The sequence below is a fragment of the Etheostoma cragini genome, chromosome 15 (genome assembly GCF_013103735.1).
Source record: "Etheostoma cragini isolate CJK2018 chromosome 15, CSU_Ecrag_1.0, whole genome shotgun sequence".
In the NCBI taxonomy this organism is placed as follows: domain Eukaryota; kingdom Metazoa; phylum Chordata; class Actinopteri; order Perciformes; family Percidae; genus Etheostoma; species Etheostoma cragini.
The window spans coordinates 19,433,050-19,459,817 of record NC_048421.1 but is presented as its reverse complement, the minus strand read 5'-3'; the positions used below and the strand labels follow the sequence as shown (position 1 = coordinate 19,459,817).

The 26,768-nt window shown below is 41.4% G+C and overlaps 3 protein-coding genes across 3 annotated transcripts in view; all 3 read right to left on the bottom strand.

Moving 5' to 3' along the window:
• The window catches only part of LOC117957670 (xylosyltransferase 1-like), a 38,480-nt gene extending 32,900 nt beyond the window's left edge, over positions 1 to 5,580 (bottom strand). The window contains exon 1 of the mRNA XM_034893580.1: positions 5,095 to 5,580. Coding sequence (XP_034749471.1) covers positions 5,095 to 5,376 — 282 coding nt within the window. The 5' untranslated portion in view covers positions 5,377 to 5,580. The remainder of the gene's footprint in view (positions 1 to 5,094) is intronic.
• Positions 5,581 to 7,711: 2,131 nt separating this feature from the next.
• On the bottom strand, positions 7,712 to 15,334 carry LOC117958180. The gene is made up of 4 exons (XM_034894451.1): positions 14,768 to 15,334; positions 13,445 to 13,492; positions 11,113 to 11,600; positions 7,712 to 8,188 (listed from the first exon to the last, which is right to left on the bottom strand). Exons 1-4 carry the CDS (start codon positions 15,316 to 15,318, stop codon positions 7,779 to 7,781), a joined length of 1,497 nt encoding a protein of 498 aa, XP_034750342.1. The 5' UTR covers positions 15,319 to 15,334; the 3' UTR covers positions 7,712 to 7,778.
• Positions 15,335 to 21,074: 5,740 nt separating this feature from the next.
• Positions 21,075 to 24,439, bottom strand: LOC117957916 (gastrula zinc finger protein XlCGF26.1-like). Its single transcript, XM_034893996.1, has 2 exons — positions 24,035 to 24,439; positions 21,075 to 22,842 (listed from the first exon to the last, which is right to left on the bottom strand). Exons 1-2 carry the CDS (start codon positions 24,228 to 24,230, stop codon positions 21,353 to 21,355), a joined length of 1,686 nt encoding a protein of 561 aa, XP_034749887.1. The 5' UTR covers positions 24,231 to 24,439; the 3' UTR covers positions 21,075 to 21,352.
• Positions 24,440 to 26,768: the final 2,329 nt, after the last annotated feature.

The window sequence follows — 26,768 nt, the reverse complement described above, 5'->3', positions numbered from 1 at the left end:
GGCAAAAGCGTCTGGACTTTTTTAGGAAAAAATGTAGGTATTTTGTCAACTATATAAGTTACGATTATTTCTTCACAGTGTGACTCATAAGACATATGGGAAGTTTTTTAGAGAGGAAAATGGCTTAGGTTTTACTGCTCTGTGTGTGATATCATGACTGCTGTGAGATTCATGTTTTGTTTTATTTATATATTTGTCTTTAAGGTCCTACAACCATTTTTAACATTCAAGTGACCTCACTGCAACCCAAATATTCTAATAACCCAGTTTGTCCTGAAAAAACTGATGTTCATATCTTGACTGTGGACAACAGGGTTGATGTTTAACAAGCTTTTTTTATAAAATAAATCCAGACGGACAATGAACTGTAGGTAGAGGGTTAAAGTTATCTGTCTAAACAAAATGCTGAAAATAGAGCTGGCGAGACAAAAGGAAAAACAGAGCCAGATGGACAGAAAGTGAGCTAAATAGACTTTTACGAGGGACGGGATGGTGCTGTGAAACCTGGCTGTGGTAGCCCCGGGACCCGCAGGGTGACCCGGATTATAGCAGGATTTCAGTCTATCTATGCCAGATTTAGAGAGAATTATCTCCAAAAAATAGAAAAACATAAAAGCAGCTTTCTGGTTTTAACAGTGTGTTGTGCTTAATCGCCAATAGAGAGCGTAACATGGCAGCATGACGCGTGCTTTGTGGAGGGAAACATCTGAGACGCTAACAGTCAGCAGTTCTGACTGAAATCACTTTAATGCTGCTGCTGCTGCTACAGGCAAAATAATAAATCAAATATAAAAGTGGACGTAGCTACCCATGATGTCACCCATTGCTTTGTGTACTACGGTTGTGAAGCCTCAAGTTTTGCCTTTGCCATCTTGTTTTTTTGGAGCCAGACCACTTTTGGATGAGAGGGTTGAGCCGAGGGGGAGCAAGGGGCGGATCTCACCCAAGGACATCGCTGTAGTGGCGATTTATCAATTACAAGGTAGCCAAGCCTTAAAGCAGCCCCTGCTTTATAGTCTTCTTCTTTTTTTTTTTTAAACAGGACTTCTGCACTGGCTTCACTTTTCAGGACTGGAGGTTGCTGCTTGTTTAAAACCCTAGAACAATATTATTGTATATAGTTCTCTACTCTCTAGGCTTTCTTTGGTCCCGAGAGTGACAGAAACATGGAAGCAAATCAGTGCACACTGACTTTAAACATGGCCGAACACAGGCAGCAGAAAAAAGTTATAAAGACACAAAAAGTTCTGATAATTCCTATAGAACATTATCCAAGTGTCTTATATCCATTTGTGTGCTCCTGAAATCTATTTTTTAACAATCTATTGCTAAACAACATTACCCGGCTTACCCTGCCAGGAATTTGTTGTGCGTTCTCCTTAATACCATTTGATAGAAAACCTTTTCTGGGACTATAGAGAGCCTAGGGGGGTGAGTACAAGTTATATTGTTATTGAGGGAACTATTCTTTTTAAGTGGGTTTAAAAAGTCTGGTTTTCAGGTGTTCAGAACATGTACAAACAATCGTCAAAGAACAAATCTGCAACTTTTAGCAGTGGAGCTCCACTCAACTTTCCTATATCTACTACTTTCAAAAAGTAAGCCAAAGCCATAGAAACAATAACAATCTGATAACTTGTAAATAATAGTCTATATCCACCACATTCCACTTTCGGGATTGATCCATTATTGACGGAATTTCCGCCAGGCGCATGTCATCTCACCAATATCCGTTTCCTTTCGCTTTCTTTATGATGGAATGGACTATTTGTCCAATCGGAGTTTTCTGTTACGTGACTATAACAACTTTTGAACGTGCACATGTTCCACCAAAACAAGTTCCTTCCCGAGGATCACACACACACACACACACACACACACACACACACACACAAGATTAGAGAGTATAAATCCCAAATCCCATCAGAGAAACCTTATCCAAACCAATCCTCTGATCTGACCGTTAGGATTTATATCAGCTCTGAGACACACGGTGTTGGCAACACTGTGTGCATTTGTCCCCTCAAAGGTGTGATGAATGTGAGAATTGTGCAACTGGGGCGCCATCCACAACTGCTGTAAACACACTCAACTGGACATCGACAGTCAGTACACATGATCACACACATGGACGCAGTGTGGTTGCTGGAAAGCTAAACACTGCTGGTAGATTAATGTAACTGCAATGTGAGTGTGTATACTGTGGAAGCCGCTGTATACACACTCTCACTCACACACACACACAAAATTAAAAAGTATAAATCCCATCAGAAAAACCTTATCTAAACCATTCCTCACAAACTTATTTTATTGGAAATAGGATGCTTCTCCCCCCCAACTCAAACTTAACTAGAATTTCACAAAGCTGCAACAGCAGTGATTTGTTTAAATATGGATTTATCATTTCATAATAATCAAGTAATCAAAATAGTTGCCTGGTACATGGATTTTCTTTTGATGGTCTTTATTTGTGTGTCTTGTGCAACAAATTTTAACACCAATTTTATAACATTATCTGGTTCCCGGTTCGTAACTGATTTGAAATGTTTTGTCATTGAATATTTTGGGGATTTGGACTGTTGGTTGCACGAAACGGAGCAAGCTGACATTAAAGATGTCTTTTTGGGTTCCGATGGACATTTTGACTTATTTTCAGATGGCTTGTCGAAAAAAGAATGAACAGAATATTTTATGATGAAAATATCTTTTTGAAACAATTCCACATTCTTACCTACACTACTGGTAAGAAGAAACAGACAAATCATCTTCATGTTTTTCAATCTGCGGGGTTCTGCAGGTTTAAAAGAAAAGAATTCTCTTTGACTGTGTTTAATAGCAATTTACCAAACTGTTCAGAGTCTGGCTAGGTCAGACTCTCCCGGAGATTTTAATGGTGGTATTAAAATATTAATATTACTTTTTTAAGCAGTTTTGTCGATTGGAAATACTACTACAAATTGTCGGAAATAAAAGGCAACTGAATATGCCTTCTTTCCAATAAGGTAAGACTTTTTCGCCCTTTACCGTATGCAGACCGATCATGCTAACTGCCCCCCCCTAAAAAAAGGGCTCTGGGAAAGAAAAAAAAACCTGATCTGTCCAATTCTGCAGCCCCATAGGGACCATTAGTACAAGATTTGGGTTCAGATCAAATGTGAAGCAGATGTTAAAGGAAGATTGAGCACTCAGAATTGATCGAAAGACGTGAGTGGACTCAAAACATTTGGCGGGATTAAAATGTTTTACCACAGGAAAAACACAAGCTGTTAGACACTCTGTACATGAAGTACGGAAGAGGAACATGTAGAGAAAGTGAAGTGAAACAGAAATACAAATGAGTTTCTGGTTCTACTCAATTCAGAGCGGCTGGTTAAATCTAATAGATGAATACTGGAGCAAAACTATTGCCTACAGTAGGCCATGTATTTTTGATTTAGCATCAATATTCACAACTGGTATTAATCCAACACTCTCGCTGACCAATAAACACACTGTAGGTGTTTCCCTGCTCGCTATGTCTTCAGATCTCTCCAATAACTCATGTAGCTCTCACATCAACCTCCTGTTTCATTTTATCCTCTTTTCTCTCCTTCCATCGCTCTTCACCTCCCAAACTCTGGTGCAATAAAGTGCTGGCATGTATCTCTACTGTTTTAAAAGCCAATAACTGTCAGGACGTATCTCTGGCGCACACACACACAAGATCACAAAGCATCCGGTTAACTGTAATGAAAGGACGTAAAAATGAAAGTATGCAAAAACACACACACACACACACACACACGAGAACACCTGGATCCCACCAGGTAAAGCAACACACGCACTTAACATTAATTTCTAAACATAAAAACACTGCGGAATCTCCCTCACATCTTATATGTGAGATAAAGCCACATATGGTGATTGGACCATATAAAATGTAAGCCATAAATACATACACTGTGAAAAGCTTCAAAAGGTGACTTAGAGGATGCAAACTGATTCATGAAATCATACAAATCATACTAATTCATGAAATCATAAAAAGTAAATGTAAGTGACAAGATAGAGAGAAAGGTTTGTGGAAAGATGAATAAACACAAAAAGAAGAGTTTTAACTTTGACTCAAAAATACAACATGATGATTTTCCCCCACTGAAAATTAACTCCCATTTTCTTTTTACAAGCCAGTATTACAGGGGAGCAATTTCCATTAAAATGTCTTAATCGTTTCCCAGTTTCCTAAAGTGTCTACAGGGTCACCTAATATCACTAAAAGAAGGATTTTAATTGAACCCTTAAATCACAAACATAACAGACTGAATTAACAGTTTTAGCCCCCACAGTTACTAATTCTAAGACAGTTTTCTTAATATGAAATGGCTGTTAAGGTTTAGAATCAAGGGATTCATAATATGATCTTTTAAAATAAAAGTAACGACATTATGACGGTCTACAGGCAGACGCTCTGTTATTGAGAAATGTGCAACTAAACTCTATTAAGAAAACATACAATTATTTGGGTTCTTGAATTTCTACAAACTGGCCTATAGTGTAGAACAACAGTGAAGATAGTTTAGGACTACATCTGTCTTAATCTTACATTCGGCATGTATATCAACAATAAAAGGCACTTACTTACAGCAAATATCTATATTTAACTCTGCTCATGCTGACTGTTGGCACTACGGAGGATTTAGAAAAACAGGGTGAAACAAACAAATTGATACGTTCTAAAATTGTTTAAATGCTGCTTGTATATTGAATGTGTTTACAGTCAACTGAACAGTGGCTACAATCACACGAAAAGGCAAGAGAGTTCCGTTTAACTTGGAATAATGGTCTTTACTCGATGCCTCAAATTAGCAGATTCTGACATTAAGTTTGGTGTTACCACACGTCTCCATTATGGAACGAAAACAGCCAAAACGCAATTGCCAAAACAACAGGCGAGCAGCAGGAGCCACTCCGTAGCATCTTCTCTGTAGCTACCATGCGGTTTCCCTCGGGGACAAACGCTAATTTCCCAGTCGTAGAGGAAACACCTGTGTAAAAAACTAAACTCACGCAACCAGGTACACCGTGAACACTGAAGCGGATGTCATTTAAACCTACCGCCTGCAGCTTGTGCCGAACGGCCGCCTTTCCGAGCGAGGGAGGCGGGTCGCCCTTCTTCTGCAGCCCACTCCGCGGTTGCACCCTGTCGGCTTTGTTGAGCCCCCCGGCTCGGTCCTCTCTCTTCTCCCGGTTCCTGGCGCCTCCGTCCCCGCTGGCAGAGTCCAGGCTGCTGAAGTTCCACACGATGAGAGTCTGGACCAGCAGGACGGCAAGAGCGGCGATCAGCAGGGCGGATTTGGAGCGCCGGGCCAGCCTGCGGGCACACGGGTTACCGTTCATCTTTCTCCTCCTCCCTCCGGCTCAAGCTGAGAGCTCCATCCGCTAAACGGCGACAGAGGGGTGTGAATGCTCCGCTACGCGGCCTGCTGAGAGGGGCTACTGGCAGGCAGAAGAGCAGGAGGAGGAGGAGGAGGAGGAAGGAGGAGGGAATTTGGCAAAGGCTTGAAATGAGGAGAGAGGTTTGGAGGCTGCGGAGAGGACACAGAGGCCCTCATGTGGCCATTAACAGTCACCAGTTTAGGGAAAGCATTTATTTTGTCATTTGGAGAAAATGACGTCGCTGCAGTTAGCCTTAACAGTAAAGGAGTCACGGGCAGCATATCTGCGGGGACGTTCAAACGCTTAACGTGAAAAAGCTTAACGTGGTTTAATGTACCTAAACAACGATCAATCATCACAATATTTATCATGGCCATATCTTGTCATGAACAGTGTCAAAAAAACTAAACTCAAATCCAGCGAATATAGAAACGTGTTGTTGTAGCTGTTTGAAGCCTCGAGATAACGCGTCTCCAGCCCAGGGTAACCAGCTGTTTGAGACCGATTGTTTCACCAACCGTTGTGCTGCCTGCTGTAATTTATGACGAGTCCTTGCACATGGATAGCGCAGAGGTGTAGCAGGTGGTTATAGTGCACGATTTAATTATGATTTTAAGCCTAAATCAAGGTAAGTTGTTTCGTTTTGCGCTGTTAAATTGTGATTCTTGTTCTGCTGAGAGAAATCAAAGTTTGTTTCCGTGAATGAGGGTGTTGGACGGTGCAGTGGACGGATCATCCTAATTTCTTTTAAAACACAATCTTCCCGCTGTACAATGTTATTGTCGTGCTCAGATATTCCGTTCACTTCAGTACAGTTTATTTATATTGAGGTACGACATGCAAAGGCAAGTAAAATGTTGATGAATTTGTAGCGAATCTGTCGACGTGGGTAGCCGTTGAGGTTTACACGGCATCTGGACAGCCTCGGAAACCAGTAGGTGGAAAAACCAGAAGGCACAGAAGCAAATCCCCCCCGGATGCGGGAGATTTAGAACACCTGGTTCATGGATTAGTCCCCCGGTGTCCCCGCAGCAGCAGATAACGGGCTGCCTGCTCACACCAGGGGAGAGCTCTCTTTTTCACGTTAAGCTTTTTCCTTACAATATCCCTTATTGAAGCAGACACGCTTAATGTCAGCTACCGTCCATAATAATAGGACGTTGGGTCCGATATTTTGACAGTTTTTACTGGTTATGAGGAGCAATATGTGAGATAAATATGGTGATAATTGATCGTTGTTTAGGTACATTAAACCGGGTAAAGCCTTTTCCTTGACATAGACACCAATGAAGAAGAAAATGTTAACGTGAGATAACTTCTATAATCGTTGGATTTGAGTTTCCTTTTTTTGACAGGTGTTTTTGTTAAGTGTTCAAGATGGCCATGGTAAATATGGTGATGACTGATCGTTGTTTGGGTACATTAAACCGCGTTAAGCTTTTTCACGTTAAGCGTTTTAGAATGTCCCCTATCTGCGGCTCTAGGGCTGGGGAGCATGTTTTACCTCCCATAAACGACATACAAATAATAATAATATTAATAATACTAACAAAAAAGATATTGTATACTATTTGTTGATTATATTTTAGATTATTAATCTTAATTATGTAAAGTAACTATAGCAACCAAAACCTAGTAAAAACTAGAATATGAAATGTGGTGGAGTAAATACTAAGTTTAAGTAGGCATACCGCAACTTACTTGTACAGAAGTCACTTGAATAAATCTGGTAACCATTGCTTATATGAATTTTTCCAGTGAAAACACATTTGTTTCTGCATAAACAAACAAAGACTTCTTTACACACACACATACACACATACACACACACACACACACACACACAACACGCTCCAGCAGTTCTATGAATCTCGCTCTGCTCCGTCAGTGCTCGCCTTCTAATACACTTTCTACCAGATTAGTCTAATTTCATGCGTTAGATTGAATGAACATCTAAAATTAGACACAAATACTTCCGTTTTTTTTTTCTTTGCCCCCTCTTTGTTTCTTAGTCTTTTAATTCTATCCATCCTCTTCCAGACGTCTGGAAGAGGATGGATGGCCCTCTTTGTCTCCCTCTGTGTGAACTGTATTGCTGTGTTTTTGCCTCTTTGCAACCACCAACATTTTATTCAACTACATTGTAGAGTGGAAATAGATGTTTCAAAGGCAAACATCTTAAAAAATACATTTACATACTCATCACAATCTGCTCTCTACATAACCAGACAGCAATTCAGCTTTAAAATCAACCATTTATTTTTCAGGGTACAATGACACAGTAACCACACAAATAAATGGGGAACATCTCATAGAGCTCACATGTAGCCAAATGCACCTTCTCCACCCTAATGTTGACATGGCTATTGGACTAGGCGTGGGTTGATGATGTTAATGATCTTGATCCGATTGGGATCCCAGACACAATCCTCCTCCAAACCGCTCGGCACCATTCCGCACTTGGGTGGTACCCAGGCGGTGTCATAGCCGTAGTTGTGCCAGGTCTTCTGATATGGGTGTCCCTGATAATGGATGGCGATCACTCTCCCCACATTGACCATAACCTTAATGACAACCTTTTCAGATATAGGTTTATGTTTAGGATAGGCGCTGGCTTTCTGCAGGTCTCTGCTGAGGTAGACGCCAGGGCCGAGCATCCCCTCCTCCGACTGCTTGAAACCATTGGCAAGGATTAATTGAGCATTATGGCGGGTGGTGCCATGGTACATGACATAACATTTATTATTATCTGGTGCAGAGAGGCCCAGTGGAACTGCCCCGTAGGGAAGTTGAAAGTCCTCTTCAGCCCACTCGTACTGCATGTTGGTTTCAGGTTCACTGTAGGAAAGAGGATTATACTTGTAAAGACTTCAGAAGGATTCAATGTAAAGAAACTAAACAACATTGTAAATAAAGGAATTCAGATATGATTCAACAAGAAAGATTTAGGTTCTGGTTTTGTTTAGCCAAGCTTAGCTTAAAGACTGAAGAAGCACAGAAAAACTGTTAGCCTGGCTCTGTGGCTGACATGCTCACAATAACAATACTAATGTGTAATGTGTTCACCATCTTAGTTTAAAGCCACTACGAGTGACCATCTTTTATTAGTAAAAAAGTCTGTTTGGCTGTTCTTCTTTTAAGATAATTTTTTGGGCTTTTCCACCTTTCTTTCGATAGGACAGCTAGGTGAGAAAGGGGGGAGACATGCAGGAAATTGACATGGGTCAGATTTAAACCCTGGACCTCTGGATCAAGGCAAAAACCTCTCAGTTGTGTGCGCCTGCTCTACCCACTGATCCAACCCGACCATGCAAGTGATGTTTTTATTGGGGCCAGATGTCATGATAGTCAGCTGAAGTGGAAACTTTAAACCATTGTGTCGAGTCAATTTGATTCACACAGCCCTATATCACAAATTTCCTCCAGAGGATTTACAATCTGTACAGTATAGGACAAGACACCCTCCCACAGACACACTGACTGGGGGGAAAAGAACAGTTTGTACCTATCTAAGAGTGTTATTTTATCCCATGTTAGTATAATAATTACTCTTTATTCTGCTGTGCATATTTATAGTGTTCTGTTAAATGTATTGCTTCCCACTTCTACACCCTGACCTTATTAAAATGGGGTTTCAGTTTTGCTGATTTTCACTGGGTTTAAACACAGTTTAAAAAGAAGTGTTTGTCGATGGCTGAAAACACCAGGATACATCTGTTTTAATCAGGAAGTTCCCAGATGAGTCAGACACATCATCATGTTTCACTGAAGGTTTAGGAGCAAACTTTTCATCAGACTAACTACATATCCTTGTACAAACAGTATTGAAGATATTTTAAGTAAACATGCACTTTTCAGGGAAAAGACACAGTGTGTGTTTACGTACCTCTCTCCAGGTTCCTCCAAGAATGCCAGCTGTGAGTTAACTAGCTTTTTATATATGCATTGATCTTTCACTTTCGTTTCTTCATTCCGTGTTGCACCATGTTATGATTTAGGGTTGGGTGTGTTCAACACTTTGGCCCGCAGAAGCACAGTGATCAGTGATTTTAGGGCCTTTTTTGCAGATGTGAGTGAGGGAGTTATTTGACCTTCCTGCTGTCAATTAGATTAAATGGTAAGATGGTAAAAAAAAGTATGATATTGCCCAGATGCTCATGTACAGTGGCGGAACAGTAGAGACAATTATTCAAATACATCACTATCTCAACATAATTCTAAGATTTTAAAGTGGCAATTGTAACGTGCACACACACACGCACGCACACACACACACACACACACACACACACATACACATACACACACACACATACGTACACACACACTACGCTCCAACAGTTCTATGACTTCTCGTCTTCTAATACACTTTCCACCAGATTAGTCTGGTTTCATGCATATTGCAGAGAAGTGCCAGAAATCTAATTGAATGAACATCTAAAGATAGAGATGTTTTCTTCCCCTTTTCACTCTTTGAACTCTCTCTCTCTCTCTCTCTCTCTCTCTCTCTCTCTCTCTCTCTCTCTCACTCTGCCAAATACTCACGATCAAATATTTTGCATAAAAACCATTGAATTTACAACCCCCCTAGAGCACAGAAGGCAGATCTATACATCCATTACTGCGGAATATGATTGTAGTATTCTCTGGGCTTTTGTCCATGCAGGGCAAAAAACAATAAAATTGCAGGTAGTAGACATGTATGGTTCACTATATTAATCTGTATGACATATACCTGCATGTGAAATGTGGTATAAGCTACTTAAAATCAAAATGTACTACTCTGCATAATGGTCTGATTTGCTAAGGTCCGATGTACATGTACACTGCTTGTTGAATTAATAGAACACCAAACTGAAAATGGATCAGTCTATGGTATTTAACAGATTGAATTAATAAAATGAAATGCCACTTTGATTTTTATCAAAAACTAAAGGGAGACCTACATGTAGTGAGACAAGATTCTTCACTAAGAAATTAAAGAAATGACAGTCAGAAAATTGCAAAAACTTTGAATGTGTCCCCAAGTGCAGTCACACAAACCATCAAGTGCTACAACAAAACTGGCTCACATGGGTACCGCCACAGGAAAGGAAGACCAAGAGTCACCTCTGCTGCTGAGGATAAGTTCATCTGAGTCAAAAAGTACTTATACCACACTGTAAAAACTAATCTGATCAAAGTCTTCCATTAAAGTCCTTCATTGAAAATGTTGCTTAAGTAAAAATATGTAAGTCACATCAAGAAAATGTACTTAAAATAATTAAAAAAAAGTTCTCAATCCAGAAATATTCTTACATTTTAGAAACTGAAAACAATCCCAACAGTTCTGTCAATCAATTAAGGGGTTTCATCAGCTATGCATTTTAGCTGCGCCTAACTATTGTTGGGTAGATTCATTTATAATGTGACACATTGTTTTTTATTAACTACTTGTGTTTTGTATGCAACATTTTAATTTGTAAAGTAACTACTAACTGAAGCTGTCAGATTAATGTAGTGAAGTACAAAATACTTATCACACACAGCAACTCAGATTTAATATCAACCATTTATTTCCAGGCTAGAATGACACGGTAACAAAATGCAAATGTCATTTACTTTTTAACCAAATTTATAAAAATAAATTTGCCTTACAAAATAAATTGATAACAGCTAGCAGAAATCAGTAGTAGCCCCATGCACCTTGTCCACCACAGGTTGGGACTGGGCGTGGTTGGATCATTTTAAGAATCTTGATCCGATTGGGATCCCAGACACAATCCTCTTCCAAACCGCTCTTCACCATTCCACAATTGGGTGGCACCCAGGCGGTGTCATACACCTCGCCGTATCTGCTGTCATGCCAGGTTTTCTGACGTCGGTGGCCTTGATAATTGATGACGATCACATTCCCCACGTTGACCAAAACCTTAATGACGATCCTGTCGGACTCAGGGTGGTTGATGGGATAGCGGCTAGCTTTGTCCAGGTCTCTGCTGAGGTAGACGCCACGGCCGAGCATCCCGTCTGCGGACTGTGTAAACCCAGTGGCACGGATTAATTGAGCTGCCCTCTTGGTGGTGCCATGGTACATGACATACTTTTTACCACTTATTGGTGCAGTGAGGCCCAGGCGACCCACACCATCGGGCAAGTCAAAGTCATCTTCAGCCCACTCGTACGGCATGTTGATGTCAGGTTCTCTAGGGTAGGAAAGAAGACTGTTAGTGTTAAGGCTTCAGATGGAGTCGTGAATAACATAAACATCATTGTGAATCAAACAATACATGGAAGTTCTAGGTGTGTTTAACATAGCTTAGCACAAAGACTGAAGAAGCAGAGGGAACCGTTAGCCTAGCGCTATCAAATGAAGAAGAAAACTAAGAGTCTACAGCCACTGAAAAACAGGCTGTGTTGGTGGGCGGTGGGGTTGCTTCTGATGCCGGTCAGACACACGATAATACTGAAATATGATCCAGGAAGTCCTGCATTTTCTCATCTAGTAACTTAATTTGGCCTTGTGCACCAGAGGTTCGGTTGTTAAAAAGACTAACAACACACGTAGAACTATGAACAAAAGAATAGTCATTCATTGTCACAAGTACATTTCAGGGTAAAATGTGGGGTATTCGTAAACAGTAGAGGGGCCAGAAGGGGTTCCGGGCTACATGGGCGCAAATGCTCTAAGCAGCAAGACCCTAGTTCAATTCCTGTGTCCTGCATGTCACAGGCCTCCCCAACTGCCGTAGACCTTTTACACGGCAGACATGTTGACATGTCCTAATAGGAAAAGCACAGGTGTATTCCAAACCATTAATGATGGCTGCATTGCACTCAGGAGAGGCCCTGGTACTGTGCATGCTGACTCCATGAAATGGCTTACTGAGACACTTGATGGAATTGAGCTGGTTATCAATTTCAGCTGTGCTTTTCCTACTATGATAAGTCAAAATGTCTGCCGTAAAATAGGTCTATTGATTAACATTAGGCTTATTTTCCCTACAGGACAAATTATAATTACTTTGGTGGCCCTCTGAGTTTTCATTTAGCGCCATCATAAGGTCATCACAGGTCATCAACATTCCTTTGTCTTTAATGCTGATTAGTAAAATGTTAGCATGCTAACATGCTAAACTACAATAGTATACGGTGGGTCCCATAATGATAAATAATAGGGCGTATTCTTGCTAAACATCAGCTTATTACATTATTATTGTAAGCATGTACGCATTTTGATGTTAACATGTGTCTCAAAGCACAGCTCTGTCTCAGCGCAGCATCACAGGCCGGCCAGCCTGCTTTTAGATTCTTCTTATTCTTAGAGAAGATGTTTTACTGAGTCCAAAAGTCAAGATAGTTAGGTGTCGCATCAAACTGTCCAGTCAAGTCAAATACGCCCAATATCACACATCACACATATGCCTCAAAGGTCTTCACAATCTGTACAATAGCCTCTGTCCTTAGACCCTGGACTTAGAAAAACTTCCCAAATACACCTTTAACTTACAGACACAATCATAAACTAATCATCTGTAGCTGTATGTTTTCACTAAAATACTATTTCCTGTCAGTATAAAGATTACTCTTCATTCTGCTGTGCTTTTTTTCAGTGTTTCAGTGTTTATAGTGTTCTGGTAAATGGATTGCTTCACAGTTTTGAAACCCTGAACATATTAAAACGCTGTTACCATTATATAATAGTGTAATGCACATTATATAAAAGTCACATTTTAACTTTAGCTTATAGCTTCTGAGAAAACCACAGTCTTGCTGAAGCTTTACCTTAGTTCAAAAGCAGCATTTGTTCATCAGACTAAGTCACAACAACTCCTCATAATATTTTATGTAACAATGTACTTTTTAGGGAAACAACAAAGTGTGTGTACAAGTACCTCTCTCCAGGTTCCTCCAAGAGTACAGGCTGTGAGTTCACTCTGCTTTATTTAAGCACCTTCAGGCTTTGGGAGGAAATTACATAAATGTTCATTTATCTTTCACTTTCGTTTCTTCCATTATTTTAAGACTTTCGTTTACAATATGTATTTACCTGGGTGTGGTCAACACAGTGGTGGTGTTGGGTTTCTGTCCTGCCAGCCTGCAGCACAGTGATCAGGGATTTTTGGCAGATGTGAGCGAGGGAATTAAAGGAATTTCCACATCTTTTCTTTCTTAGGTTTTTAAACTCTAAGAAAGAAAAGAAAATATGAGTTTGCCCAGCTTCTCATGTACAGTGGCAGATGAGCTGCATACCAATGGATACAATTAACCAAAGATCACTAAAAAGATAAAAACAAGTTTGGCACCGGAGGGAACAACATTCAGAACCACATTCCTACCATATGTGCTTATGTTTTCATTGTGCACCTGCTTTTCATTTCCACAAAAATAAAACTTAACTGGTGTATCAAACCTGCTGTATTTCCCACATTGCACCCTCCATAAACATGAATTTTGCATGTATCATTACAAGCGCTTGAGTCTGAATGAAAGACAGTTTCCCACTGGAATTGACATTATATGTATAGTAGACAATGGGCCCCTGGGCGGAAACATGCAGGACACCCCGACTGACAGAGACACAAAACAACTACAAACAAGGCAACTACATCATTTACAGCTGCTGCTCTACATAGTGGCTCTTAGGGAATTTGGGGAGGCTTCTGATCGTTCTGGTTGTGTACAGGACGTTTTCTAAGCCTGAGGAAGTGACTGCATCTTAAAACGTATGTGTCGTCACACCCTGATTTCAAAATAACAAGATAGCAACTCAGATTTAACACAAACCATTTATTTTCCAGGTTAAAATGACACAGTTACAAAATGCAAATGTCGTTTACTTTTTATCCAAATATACATATATATATATATATATATATATATATATATAGTAATGGGAAAACTACATTTAAGCATGATTTCAAATGTCCTTCTATAATATGCAAGTGTCGATTATTCATCTAATTATTTACAATGCTTTTCAGGTTTTATGACTTTTAAGCCCCTTCCCTGTGTGTCCTCCCTGAAGGAGAAGACCACTGTTAGTCTTTGCCTTTTTCCTCTAAGGAGAAATGCCACAAAGTCTACCACACACAAAAAAATATAAATGCATATATATACACACACACACACACACACACACACAAAAGATTCATGAAAAGTATTATAGTACACAAAATATTACAATACACAAAAATGCACAGCCACATGCACCAAATCTATAGGGTTGGAGTAGGCGTGGGTTGATGGCGTTAATGATCTTGATTAGATTGGAATCCTCCTCTAAACCGCTCCTGTCATAACCGTAGTCGTGCCAGTCCACCCGACGTGGGTGGCTTTGACAAATGATGGCGATAACTTTCCCCACATTTACTTTTTTTCCAAATAGATCAAACAAATACACTGAAAAAGGCCCATTACAAGTATAACAATACACAAAAGTGCACAGCCACATGCATCACATGTATAGGGTTGGACTCGTTGTGGTTTGATGATGTTAATGATCTTAATTCGATCGGGATCCCAGACACAATCCTCCTCCAAACCGGTCTTCACCATTCTGCACCAGGGTGGTACCCAGGCGGTGTCATAGCCGTAGTCGTGCCAGGTCTTCTGATAAGCGTGGCCTTGATGATTAATGGCGATCACTTTCCCCACATTGACCATAACCTTAATGACAACCTTGTCAGATATAGGGTGACGTTTAGGATAGGCGCTGGCTTTACGCAGGTCTCTGCTGAGGTAGACGCCAGGGCCGAGCATCCCCTCCTCCGACTGCTTGAAACCATTGGCCAGGATTAATTGAGCGTTATGGCTGCTGGTGCCATGGTACATGATGTACAATTTATTATCATCAGGTGCATCTGTGACCAGTGGAACTGCTCCATAGGGGAGATCATCCTCTTCAGCCCACTCACACTGCATGTTGGTGTCAGGTTCACTGTAGGAAAAAAGAAGTGTAAAGACTTAGATGTGGAGGAATCAAACACCAATGTAAAAAAAGAAAAGAAAAGAAAAACTGGAATTAAACCAGAAAATAAAGCAATGCAAAGTTATCCAAAGTTGAGTCCACACTGACTTCTGTTGACTGTGTTTTGAAAAAGTGAACTCAGAGAAATGTTTGTTGCTATCATGGTTGTGCATGTTTCAGTGTTTTGTAGTCTCCAATTTTTCTCTTTTCCTGTCCCGCCTTGTGTTTTCCCTCCAATCTGTTTGTCTGCCCCTCCCTGATGTGTTGAGCCTCTTCCTGAGCCCTTGTGTCACCTGTCCCTTGTTCCATCATCGTTATCTGGTGTATTTAGTCTCTGTGCTGTCTTTGTATTGTGTGGGATCATTGTCGGTGACAAAGACAGAACACTGGACACTGAATCCAAGACAATACATACCGAATGTATCGTCTTGGATTCAGTGTCCAGTGTTTTGTCTTGCCTGCCTGCCTACCTCTGGACACTTCCTCAACTCTGCATTTGGGTCCAAGCCTGGCTATTTCCCTGACTGCTACGTCCTGCTGTGCCTTGTAATGCTGCACAGCATCCTGCTATGCCATGAACTACTACAAATTTCTAACCCCAACCGGTCGTCAGACACCGCCTACCAAGAGCCTGGGTCTGACCGAGGTTTCTGCCTAAAAGGAAGTTTTTCCTCGCCACTGTCGCACTTTTGCTTGCTCTGGAGGAGACTACTAGAACTGTTGGGTCCTTGTAAATTCTGGAGTGTGGTCTATCTGTATAGTGTCTTGAGATAACTCTTGTTATGAATTGATACTATAAACAAAATTGAATTGAAATTGAATTGAAGTTACCAATAAACAAAATCTGATAAATCTGCTTTCATCAGTCAGTAAGTTCACTGCATCAATATATTCCATTGAAGGGGTTAGTGCACACTTTCCATCAGACTTACTAACTTCATCCTTCATATTAATATTTTCGTAGAATGCATTTTTTGAAAAGTGTGTTCACGTACCTCTCTCCAAGTTCCTCCAAGAGTTTAGGCTGCGAGTTCACTCTGATTTATATAGACACCACCAGGCTTTGGGAGGTGGTGCATTCATCTGTCACTTTCGTTTCACTTCTTGCATAGTTTTAAGACTTTTGTATACACTATGTATTTATCTGGGTGTGGTCAACACAGCGATGGTGTTGTGTTTCTGTCCTGCCAGCCAGACGTAGAGGTTTGTTGAGATGAGCAGAGCTGAAAACACTTAAGCTACAGTGTGGTAGAAAATGAATCGGTTATAAAGAAATGTCTGTGTCTAAGGCCAAGGCAACCTTTACACTCTGCCAAGCATATGAGGAGGTTCAGGCTAGCTGGTAGCTCACATTAGAAGGATCTTGAAAATCCTCCCTAGATATACAGGGGAGCTTTAGTTAGGTAGACGCTGTGGCTGCCTGAAACATATTCATTAGTATAAAGGAACAAGGTCAGTTTTATATTATATTGTATATAATCATCCCTAGATGTTTGTTGTCTTTAGTCATACATTAGTAATAATGTATTAAAGTTGCAAGGGAAATTACAATGTTATCGTTCTGTGTTAGAACACACAGGCCTGAAATACACACACATGCTCAGGAGCTGTACATGCACAAATGGAGCAAAGTCGGAGTGAGGTTGCTGCAGCTGTCGACGGACAGAGCAGTTGTGGGTTCAGTGCCTTGCTAACGAGCACCTTGGGAGTGCTCAGGAAGTGAACTGGCACCAACGACCCTCCGGTTCACATCCCAACTACTGCCATCCCCGGTGAATAAACTGAAGTTAGGTTGACTATCCTCCACTTGTTTCATACTTTACTGTAGTAGTATTCTCCTTTCCTAGATCAAATGCATTCATCGGAACTGAACTCAGCTTTGTTTATGAAGCACCTTTCATACAAGCATTCAGCCCAAAGTGCTTCACTTTTCGCCCCAGCTGCAGGCGTGGCCATTTGGAACACATCAGACACGTCCTGCAAACTGCATGTAGTTTGTTTTAATGAGGCATCACCTGCGGTGGAATCCAGTCTAAAAGGGTTCCCGTTCTTGTGACTCATGCAACACTCCATTGTGTTTTCAAAATTTGTGTACGGATTCATTAACGCACTTCATTGCGTCGATGACACGCTTTCCTCCTGCTCTGAGTTTAATATAAAACACTGCTGGGACTCACCCTGCATCGAACAAAGAGTGAGCATCAAATGAACGACTCATCATTTCACTTCTGCTCCAACTTGTTTTGCTCTAACCAAAGTCGTGCTCTAATTTAGTTTCTTCAGCGTGAGATCTCACTTAAAGTCACCTAATGATTTAAGAAGGGTGAAAGAGAGACACACACACACACAACTTCCTTTAAGGATGCATAGACATATTAGCATGATGACAGTGGGTATGTTAGCGTTAAAACACACACAGTGTGAGCCCAGCTGCATTAACTGATGACACATACACTTTTGTTTTTTTCTGGATTCTACCAAAAAGGCCAAATGTCTCACATCATGAGTCATCAGCTGTTTCTCTATTTTTTGTATTGCTCCTCCCTTCAAATTCTGTTAACTTTGTTATCTGTGTCCTGTTTGTTAACAAGTTGTTAATATGAGTCAATGACTATTTTGTTTTGTTTACTTATTACTGCCATGGACTGGTTTTGAAACAAACCAGGGCGGCTGTGGCTCAGAGGCAGATCGGTCACCTGCCAATAGGATCCCTGGCCCTGCAGTCCCATGTCGAGGTGTCCTGGGGCAAGACACTGAACCCCGAGCTGCCCCCGATGCTGCGCCATCAGAGTGTGAACGTGTGTGAGTGTTACTGTACTATGTAAAAAGTTTTGAGTAGTTGTTATGACTAGAAAAGCGCTCTCCTCTTGCTCATTTGGGTTGTTTTGCATACTTTTACATATCTGATTGTTTTGCATCTATTTTTAGTAGGTTTGCATCTCATCTCTGGTCATTTTGTGTCTCATAGTAATTTTGCCAAATTCTTTCATGTGGCCAAGAGATTTCAGGCACTAACCAAGTAACAGAAACATCTGGACAGGGACTTTTCTTGCATGCCGTCTCTACTTTTTCTCCCATCCAAGGAAATAATTCCTGAACTTTCCTGACTCCTGAAACTGAAAACATGCTTCCTAAAGTTGTTACATTAATATTATGTTCTGAATGTTTCCTCTGTAACTTAGCTTGTCACTTCTTCAACAGAAAGTGAATTCTAGAATAAATGATAAATATTAAGTCATACAGGTTTATTAAAAAGACTGGATGTGGATACAATGCCAGTCTCACAGCTCATCTTTGGGTGACCACATCAGGTAATCTCCATATTACAAGGGGATTTTTAATGTCTTGGAAACATTATCTGATGAATAAATGCCACAAATGAGAAGATTAAAAAACGATTTTTAAATCCTGAAGAGCAGTCAAAATACAAAAATACCCACAGCAACATGATTCTGCGTGTTTTTAAGGGGACTTCACTGTTGCTGCAGTAAACAGTACTACATGGAGGGCGTTAAACATGATGCAACCGACATTATTTATCAAAGTTTAAAAACTTTGTCAAAGTGTCCTTGGGCAAGACACTGAACCCCGAGTTGCCCCCGGTGCTGCGCATCGGAGTGTGAATTTGTGTGAATGTTTATCTGATGAGCAGGTGGCACCTTGTACGGCAGCCCCGGCCACAGTGTATGAATGTGTGTGAATGGTGAATGTTCCCTGTAGATGTAAAAGCGCTTTGAGCAGTTGTTAAGACTGGAAAAGCGCTATATAAATACAGCACATTTACATTTACAACAGAAGACTGTAGCCTGAATGCAAACGAACAGTAAATACATATGAGAGGAGAATATGAAGTATATTCAGTAGGAAACCTGAGGGAAATAATGAAAATAGAAAAATATGCAGTGTGTAATAAATTAAAAAGGTTGGCACTACATCGCTTCAACAACTGATTTAAAAACAAAAACAAACTTTAAAGCACTTTATGTAACAGATAAGATGATTCTGAACTCTTTTATCTCTTTACCACAAAAATCAGTGAGTTGCCCGGCTGACACACACACACACACACACACACACACACACACACACACACACACACACATTGACTCAATCCCACATACACCATTCTGCTGCCACAAATGCTCACTAGAGCTGCAACAGATGAATACACTGCTAGTCTCTCTTTGCCAGACCTTCCTCCAGACTCTCAGGAGGGTCCGGCTAGTCCACACAGCATTCCGAGATGGGAGGAAAACGGGTTCTGGTTTATTGGAATTTCTTTAAACCAATCACACTTGGCTTGGCTGAGCACCGGGAAAAGCCACGGTGCCGCAGCAAAATATCCTCAAGGAAGGGAACATGCGCACGTTTACAAGTTATTTTAGTCGTGTAACAGAAAACTCTGATTGGCTGAGATTGTTATTTTCTTCTCAGTGTTGTGGCCAACTGTTTTCTACTTTGATAAATACAGCAGTTACCTCATTTTAATCACTGATGCTGCATTAACTTTTTTAAATGTCCTCAATTCAACCCTGTGGCGATATTAACACTCTCACCCTCATGTGTGAGATTCTTTGTGTATTTGTACATGTGAAGTCTCACAGTTGTGTGTCTGTTGTTAAATTTTAACCTGTGAAGAGACTGTGTATGTGATGAGGTTTCTCCCTAAAAGGAGTTGGGTCTTAGTAAATTTTAGATCGTGGTCTAGACCTACTCTATCTGTAAAGTGTCTTGAGATAACTCTGATGATTTGAGACTCTAAATAAAATTGAATTGAAGTATATAAACTGAAGTTGAAGTTGCAGAATGAATATTGGACATAAACAAGACTCTGAATGAGTGATGTGTTAACGAGCAGCTAATTGTTAACCCTGTTTGCCATACGTCCTTTAGAAGGGGAATATTAGTTGTGTTTAAAGCACATTCTGCTGCCACCAGGTGCTCAAACACCAGTATAACAGATTTAAACCTGCAGAACTTTTTATTCTCCAACCTGAGGGCAGCAAAATGCTGTCTGGTGATAATTTGTCACGTCTCATATTTCAAATTATTTTGCCTGCAGTTTAAAAAAAAGTAACCTATTATGGTATCAAGGTATTATGCTACAACAGGTTGTTAAGAAACCCCAAAAGAGGAATTGACTGAAATCCTTTTCAGTAACTTTCGAATTACAGACACTCCTCTTTCAATTGAACTGACATGGAGATGCTGTTTTGAGGTTTACGCATCTGGGATTAAATAAAGAGAGAAAACAAAGCATTTTTAAGATGTTTTTTTGATTTATTTTTTGAAAGAATATTTGGGGGTTTTATGGTCTTTAACTGAAAGGATAGCTTGAAGACAGGAAAGGGGAGGGAGATGGGGGAGGACGTGCAGCAAAGGGCCACGGGGTGGACTGCGATCCGGGCCCCTGCCAAGTCTCCGCCTACATGGGGCGCACACTGGGTGAGCTAGCTATAGCTGGGTGAGCCTCATCTTTAAGATGTTTTTATAAATGTGTCATTCACAGGGCTGCCCCCTGAAAGTCGATGGGTCAAATCATGCGTCGTTGGGCCGTTGTCATTTATTTTTTGTTAGTCAATGGGTATTACATTATGTTTCCCCACACACGGTCTTTAGATATGAATGGTTATGACACGAAAAAATTGGTCGACAACATTGCCCCAGGGAGACAGAGGGAGCAACCAGCATCAAGTCCACGGCCCTGGGAAGCAGCGACGTCCGGGCGAGGGGGGGATCAACCATTCTTATTTTCGTAGTTTCAGCTGCTCTCCGAGTTTTGCTTATTCATAACTCTACAGGCCATCCTAAAACCCAGCAAGACTTGTCAAAGTAGGCTAATTGCATATTAGACACAGCATTGTAGGCTAGGCAATGCCATACATGCTACGGTGTCTTCTCTCACCAGCAGCTCAGCTTGTACGGTTTTCTTTTTTACACAAGTTCCGTCATATAGCCTATTTACACCCGTGCATATTCACAGAGCAGTCACTTCTCAGATGTGTGGCTCTTCATGTGAAGCCTGACGTATGTCTTCCGGTGGAAGCCTTTACCGCAGACCTCACAGCGGTGCGGTTTGTCTCCGGTGTGCGTGCTGCTGTGCTGCTTCAGCGTGGAGTGGTCACTGAAACAGCGGCCGCAGATGTTGCACAGGTAGGGTTTCTCTCCTGTGTGGGTCCTGATGTGTCGCATCATGTTGTGTCGGCAGTTGAAGGATTTGCCGCACTCGCTGCAGAGAAACGGCTTCTCCCCCGTGTGGATCCTCATGTGCATCTCCAGGTTCGCCTGGCTGTCGAAACACTTCCCACACACCTCACAGACCTTCCCGTTCTTGTGAGTCTTCAGGTGAAGTTTGAGGTTTTCCTCAGAGTCGAAGTGCGTCCCGCACACGCCGCAGAGGTCCGTGGCGTGACTTTTGGCGTGATTCACCAAAGAGACAACGGAGTGGAACGTTTTCCCGCACACTTCACATATGGTCCGGGTCGGCTGCTTTTTCGCTGACGATGTCTTCGTCTTGACGTCGTCGCCGTTTTCATTTTCCAAAGCGTTCTCCGGGTCCTGGTTCTTCTTGTGCACGTGGACCAGCAGGTGGCGTTTCAACGTGGAATAGTCATTGAAGCATTTTCCACAGATGGTGCAAGGATACGGCTTTTCCCCAGTGTGTATCCGGATGTGTCGCATCATGTTGTGGCGACAGTTGAAAGACTTCCCGCATTCGCTGCAGTTGAACGGCTTCTCTCCCGTGTGGATCCTCATGTGCGTCTCCAGAGAGCTGGAGGCGCCGAAACATTTCCCGCAAACTTTGCAAATTTCAGCTCTCACGTGCGTCTTCAGGTGAACTTCAAAGCTCTCCTCGGTCTGGAAACAGTCCCCGCACACGCCGCAGACGTCCTTTGGGTGAACCTCCATGTGATTTACCAAAGAGACGTTGGCGTGAAAGGCCTTCCCGCACACCTTACAGCAGATTCGTGATTTGGCTTTTTTAGCCGGGGGCGGTTTCGGGGACGTCGGTAGACGAGGCTGCTTCCTCTCCTTCCACCTGCGGCCGCTGTCGCTGTCGCCGTCGCCATCTTCGCTCTGAGTTCCCGCGCTCCCCCGCCACTCCTCGTCACTGTCTTCGTGTTCGGCTGCAGAACAGCTGGAGGACGCGGGGCCGTCGTCCTCCACCTTTGGTTGATCCTGCTCAGCTGAAGTGCTCGGCAGAGGATCTCCTTCTCCTTTAGCGCTGTGGTAACTGGACTGAGGCTGGTTCTTCACGTACGGAGGAGTGAAGATGAACCTGATGGTGTTCTCCTCCTCCTCCTCCTCCTCCTCGTCTTCCTGGCAGCTGGAGTGGTCCTCCACCTGGCTCTTCTCAGTTTGGGGGGGCTCCGGGTCGTCCTGGTTCAGACCGGAGCTCCACTCCTGATCGCAGTGCCCCTGCTGCTGGTCCGAGGTCAAGTCCTCGTCCCAGACGGAGAGAGCCAGCTGTGGTTGGCCTGCAGGACAGAGAAAAATATGGCATGGAGGGTAGATATTAATATTAAGTAATAATAAGTTAGCATTAAGTAACAACTAGGTAGCAGCTGCTTATTCAGTAATAACTAATCTTAAAAAATAAACCGTTTTCTAATTTAAAAAATGTAATTCTCCCTGAATTGCTTTGTTAGATTGTTTTGGCTGACCAACATAGTTCACAACCCAGCATTTTTTTTGCTTGTAAAATCACAGTCCAAATAGTTATGTAATAAACTTTCTGTTCATCAACAAATTTCAGCTCCTCTCCCACTAACACTAACACTAGTGGTCCTGAAGTAAAACTTTTCACATGACAAACCTGAACTCTGGCTCCAATAAGACTGTAGTGAGTGAAGAGTATATTTGTGTGACAAATTAAATGTATATTTATATAAAAGGGAAAACATTTGCCATCTCAGTAGTTTGCTGATCATTATTTTGATTGGATTTGGCTTTGACTAACGTTACAAAGTTCCACCTGACATCATTCAATGTGACAAATGAATGACTCTTCACTTCTACTAGTTAACATCATGAAAATGACTTATGACTTTTTCCAAATCAATCGGATGCAATCTCTAATTCGGCGTATGTAAAACCCCAAAAATCACTTTATATTGTTGTTCATATTCACTCCTGTTCCAACCAGACTCGTTTTTCAACATGTGTGTTACCGCTGATAGTGATCACACACAATAAGTAATACGTTTTTTTTCCATCTGAATGTAGAGCTGTTTGGTGAATCAATTGTGTGCCGAATGTAAAGCTATACCCTTGCAATAAAAAAAACATATTGAATCGTGGGCTATTAGGTATATGTATTGGCAGATAAACAAGCAAATATTATGTTTAGATTTTTTAATGGCGTTTGGTGTTCTGACGTTCTTTCTATTAGGCAGGTATCATCTTACCCCGGAAGGGCCTGGCTAATATGAGGCATGTTAAAGCCGCTAATAAACCTGTTTTAGCATTCATCCCATTTAACTACCAATGTATTTAAGAAAGAAAACAAGCGGCCATAGTTAAGTTAGCTAGCTAGCTAAACTAAATACTTCTGACACCACTTCGTTTTCACCAGAAAAGTGGGCGTTGACGAAGCTCTTGTTGATGGCGATTCGGGGCATAGTCGGAGCCAGATGTTAAAGAATGAATGCATGCTAATAATTCACAAACCTGAGTGTTTGTTTATTTTTATTTCAGGTTGTAAAACTGTCCGCAGCATCCTGCGCTGCCGGTGGATCTCCCGTTTAGAGAGCAGGATCTCCTCCTCGTAGTTAACGATGGTTTTTTTAACCGCCTCGAAGATCTCCTCAGCGGCCGCAGACAGCCGCTCGTTAACGAGCACGCGGAGAAGCTGAATGCTGGACATGATGCGGGCAATCAGCTGCGTTTACGGGCCGGATCTGTCTGATCTTCGGGTTTTATACGCGGTTTATGTTGTGAAAACAGCAGCCCAACGTGCAACGTTTGACGAGTTAGCGCTTGCATGAAATATTTCCGGTCAGAGAACATCCTTTTCAAAATAAAAGCTTTACTTATAAGCAGGTAAACATTAAAAACGTACTTAATTTATCCTCTGGGAATTAATAAAGGCTCATCTTATTTTTGGCTGTCCCACTTTCTATCCCAGTTCTTTGTATTACAACATGTGTGTAACAGTTATATACACGTGTATTTTTCTTTGTAAATATTAGTTATATATTTTTTTAACTTTTTGTTCTTAATATTCTTTCATTACGACCGTGTTTCCTTTAAACTACCTTGTTTTCTTTATTCAATTCTTATTAATTTAATAAACTGAACCATAACCTTGGAAATTATTTTTTTTTAAACAGTCCTGTGTGGACAGCAAAAATTGAGGCATTTAAAGAATACAAGATGATAAAAATGTAGACACAAGTTAACCCGATGTGTGCACACAGCTATATAGTCGTCGGCTCTAATGCGGGTCTATGGGACAAACCCAAGGGCTAATATCTAGCAGTCTTGATGTCTTGACTAGAAGAGAGATGTGGTGTAACTTCCAGTAGATGGCAGCCTCCCCACAGGAAACACCCAACACTCGAACAGAGAATCACATTAAAAATAACAGCAGTGAGATCTTGACTCTGACATTCAATAGTTTTATTGTGAAAAAAGTCTCTCTTCATACCCTCGAAACTGTACAATCAATAATTTAAAAAAAGAAAAAACATGTTCAGCTTTGTGAAGAACATTCTCACACACACACTCACTATCATACACTCGCTTCAGATTACTCAGCAGCTTCAGCCAAAAAACAGACTAGTGTTTTACAACACCCCCCCCCCCCCCCCCCCCCCCCCCCCCCCCCCCCCCCCCCCCCCCCCCCCAACAGTTTGCTCCTTTATACAAACACTTAGAGAGGGCGTCCCTGAATCTCTCACAATCCTCTACAGGTGTATCCATCTTTAAAAAAAAAATGTCCATGAAAGTCCAAAATGTAAAGTTCAGGAGAAACACAATTTTGCAAAGAGTCAACACTGAGGAAGTCTTTAGAAAGAAGAACAAAGGGAGATGAAAACATGGAGGAAAACGAGGCTGGATGTACAATATAACACAAAACAACATCATTACACCCAGTGAGGGCTATTGAGCTTTGTGAGTCTGCAACAACAACAACAACAACAATAAAAGCATTTTCCATGTGCATTACAGAGAGAGAGAAACCTCTCTGAAAAAAAATGGCAACAAGCTCGAGTCAAATTCCTTCTTTCTCAAAACACTGATGTTGACGGAACAAACACAAAAGACGAGCTGTGGGACTCGGAGACTACAAACGGTCTTCTGGTCGGGGGCATTAGTTTATTTTTACCCCTCCTTTAAAAAAGGACCAGCGCATGCGTTTACACATTTGAACCCATTTCCTATAAATGAACTGTTAATCATTCTACATGTGTAAACAGGCTCTTCCGAGCTTTCTTGCAGCTGCCGGTTTCCAGAGGTGTGTGTGTGTGTGTTTGTGTGTTTGTCTGTGTGTGTGTGTGTGTGTGTGGGGGGGGGGTGTTCACTGCTAATTTGAGGTAATTGAGTGTTTCCATGTTATACTACTTGATACTTCTACTGCACTAAATGTCAAGGGGTTAGGGTTACTTTTTTACTACATTTATTTGAAATCTTTAGTTACTTAATAGATTCACATTATTAATACAAATATAAGTCAACTAATTTCATGAGAATTTATTATTGTAGATCATTAACACATTAATGCATCAACAATTATAAACCATTAGCATAATATACATTGTTCTGAAATTCTGCATGGTGAGTACTTTTAATTTTGTTCTTTAACTGACGTACTTTTTTCAAACAGGCACAGAGCCACTGATTGAAAGTACTCATTTGTAGGAAATGGGGGTAAGCGAGTTAAGAGATTGGTATGGTCTTCGCTGCATCAGTGGGAATCTTTCCTAAAGCGAAGAGGCTTCACCACAGAGTCAAGACTACCTTAAAGTCTGGAGGCAAAGACGAGTCCCTGACATGAGGCCGAGAGAGGACACTCGCACTAATCTACACACGGAGAATAAACACTGGGCTGAATGGGCCGCACCGCATTGAGGAGGGAAAACACACAAAACACCTGAGGAAAATAAATGTGGCATCTCAAATGGGAAACAAGCAGCAGCTAATTCTTTATAATATAGAGGGAGAAGAGAGATGGAGATGGAGAGGAGGACTAGCAGTGAAGATGAGGAAACTAACCACGCTGAGCTGAGTGGAGGATGAAAGAGCAGCAACGGAGAGGCTTACTGACGAAGCCCTCCAGAGATCTATGAAAAGAGCATCCATTATTCAGCAGCTAGGAATCATGGGACAGCATGCGGAGGTGGTGGCGCAGATCAGAGCGAGAGAAGAGAAGAAGACATGCTGCATTCAATCCTGTGGGAAA

What these genes read in the sequence shown, in the direction of transcription:
- LOC117957916 (XM_034893996.1), bottom strand. Translation starts at nt 24,230, where the DNA reads ATGTCCAGCATTCAGCTTCTCCGCGTGCTCGTTAACGAGCGGCTGTCT. An exon ending in AAAAATAAACAAACACTCAG is followed by an intron (nt 22,843 to 24,034) that starts GTTTGTGAATTA and finishes TCTGTCCTGCAG; the next exon opens with GCCAACCACAGCTGGCTCTC.
- LOC117958180 (XM_034894451.1), bottom strand. Translation starts at nt 15,318, where the DNA reads ATGCAGTGTGAGTGGGCTGAAGAGGATGATCTCCCCTATGGAGCAGTT. An exon ending in ACTGTGTTGACCACACCCAG is followed by an intron (nt 11,601 to 13,444) that starts GTAAATACATAT and finishes TTCCTACCCTAG; the next exon opens with AGAACCTGACATCAACATGC. An exon ending in ACCACGCCCAGTCCCAACCT is followed by an intron (nt 8,189 to 11,112) that starts GTGGTGGACAAG and finishes CCTACGGGGCAG; the next exon opens with TTCCACTGGGCCTCTCTGCA.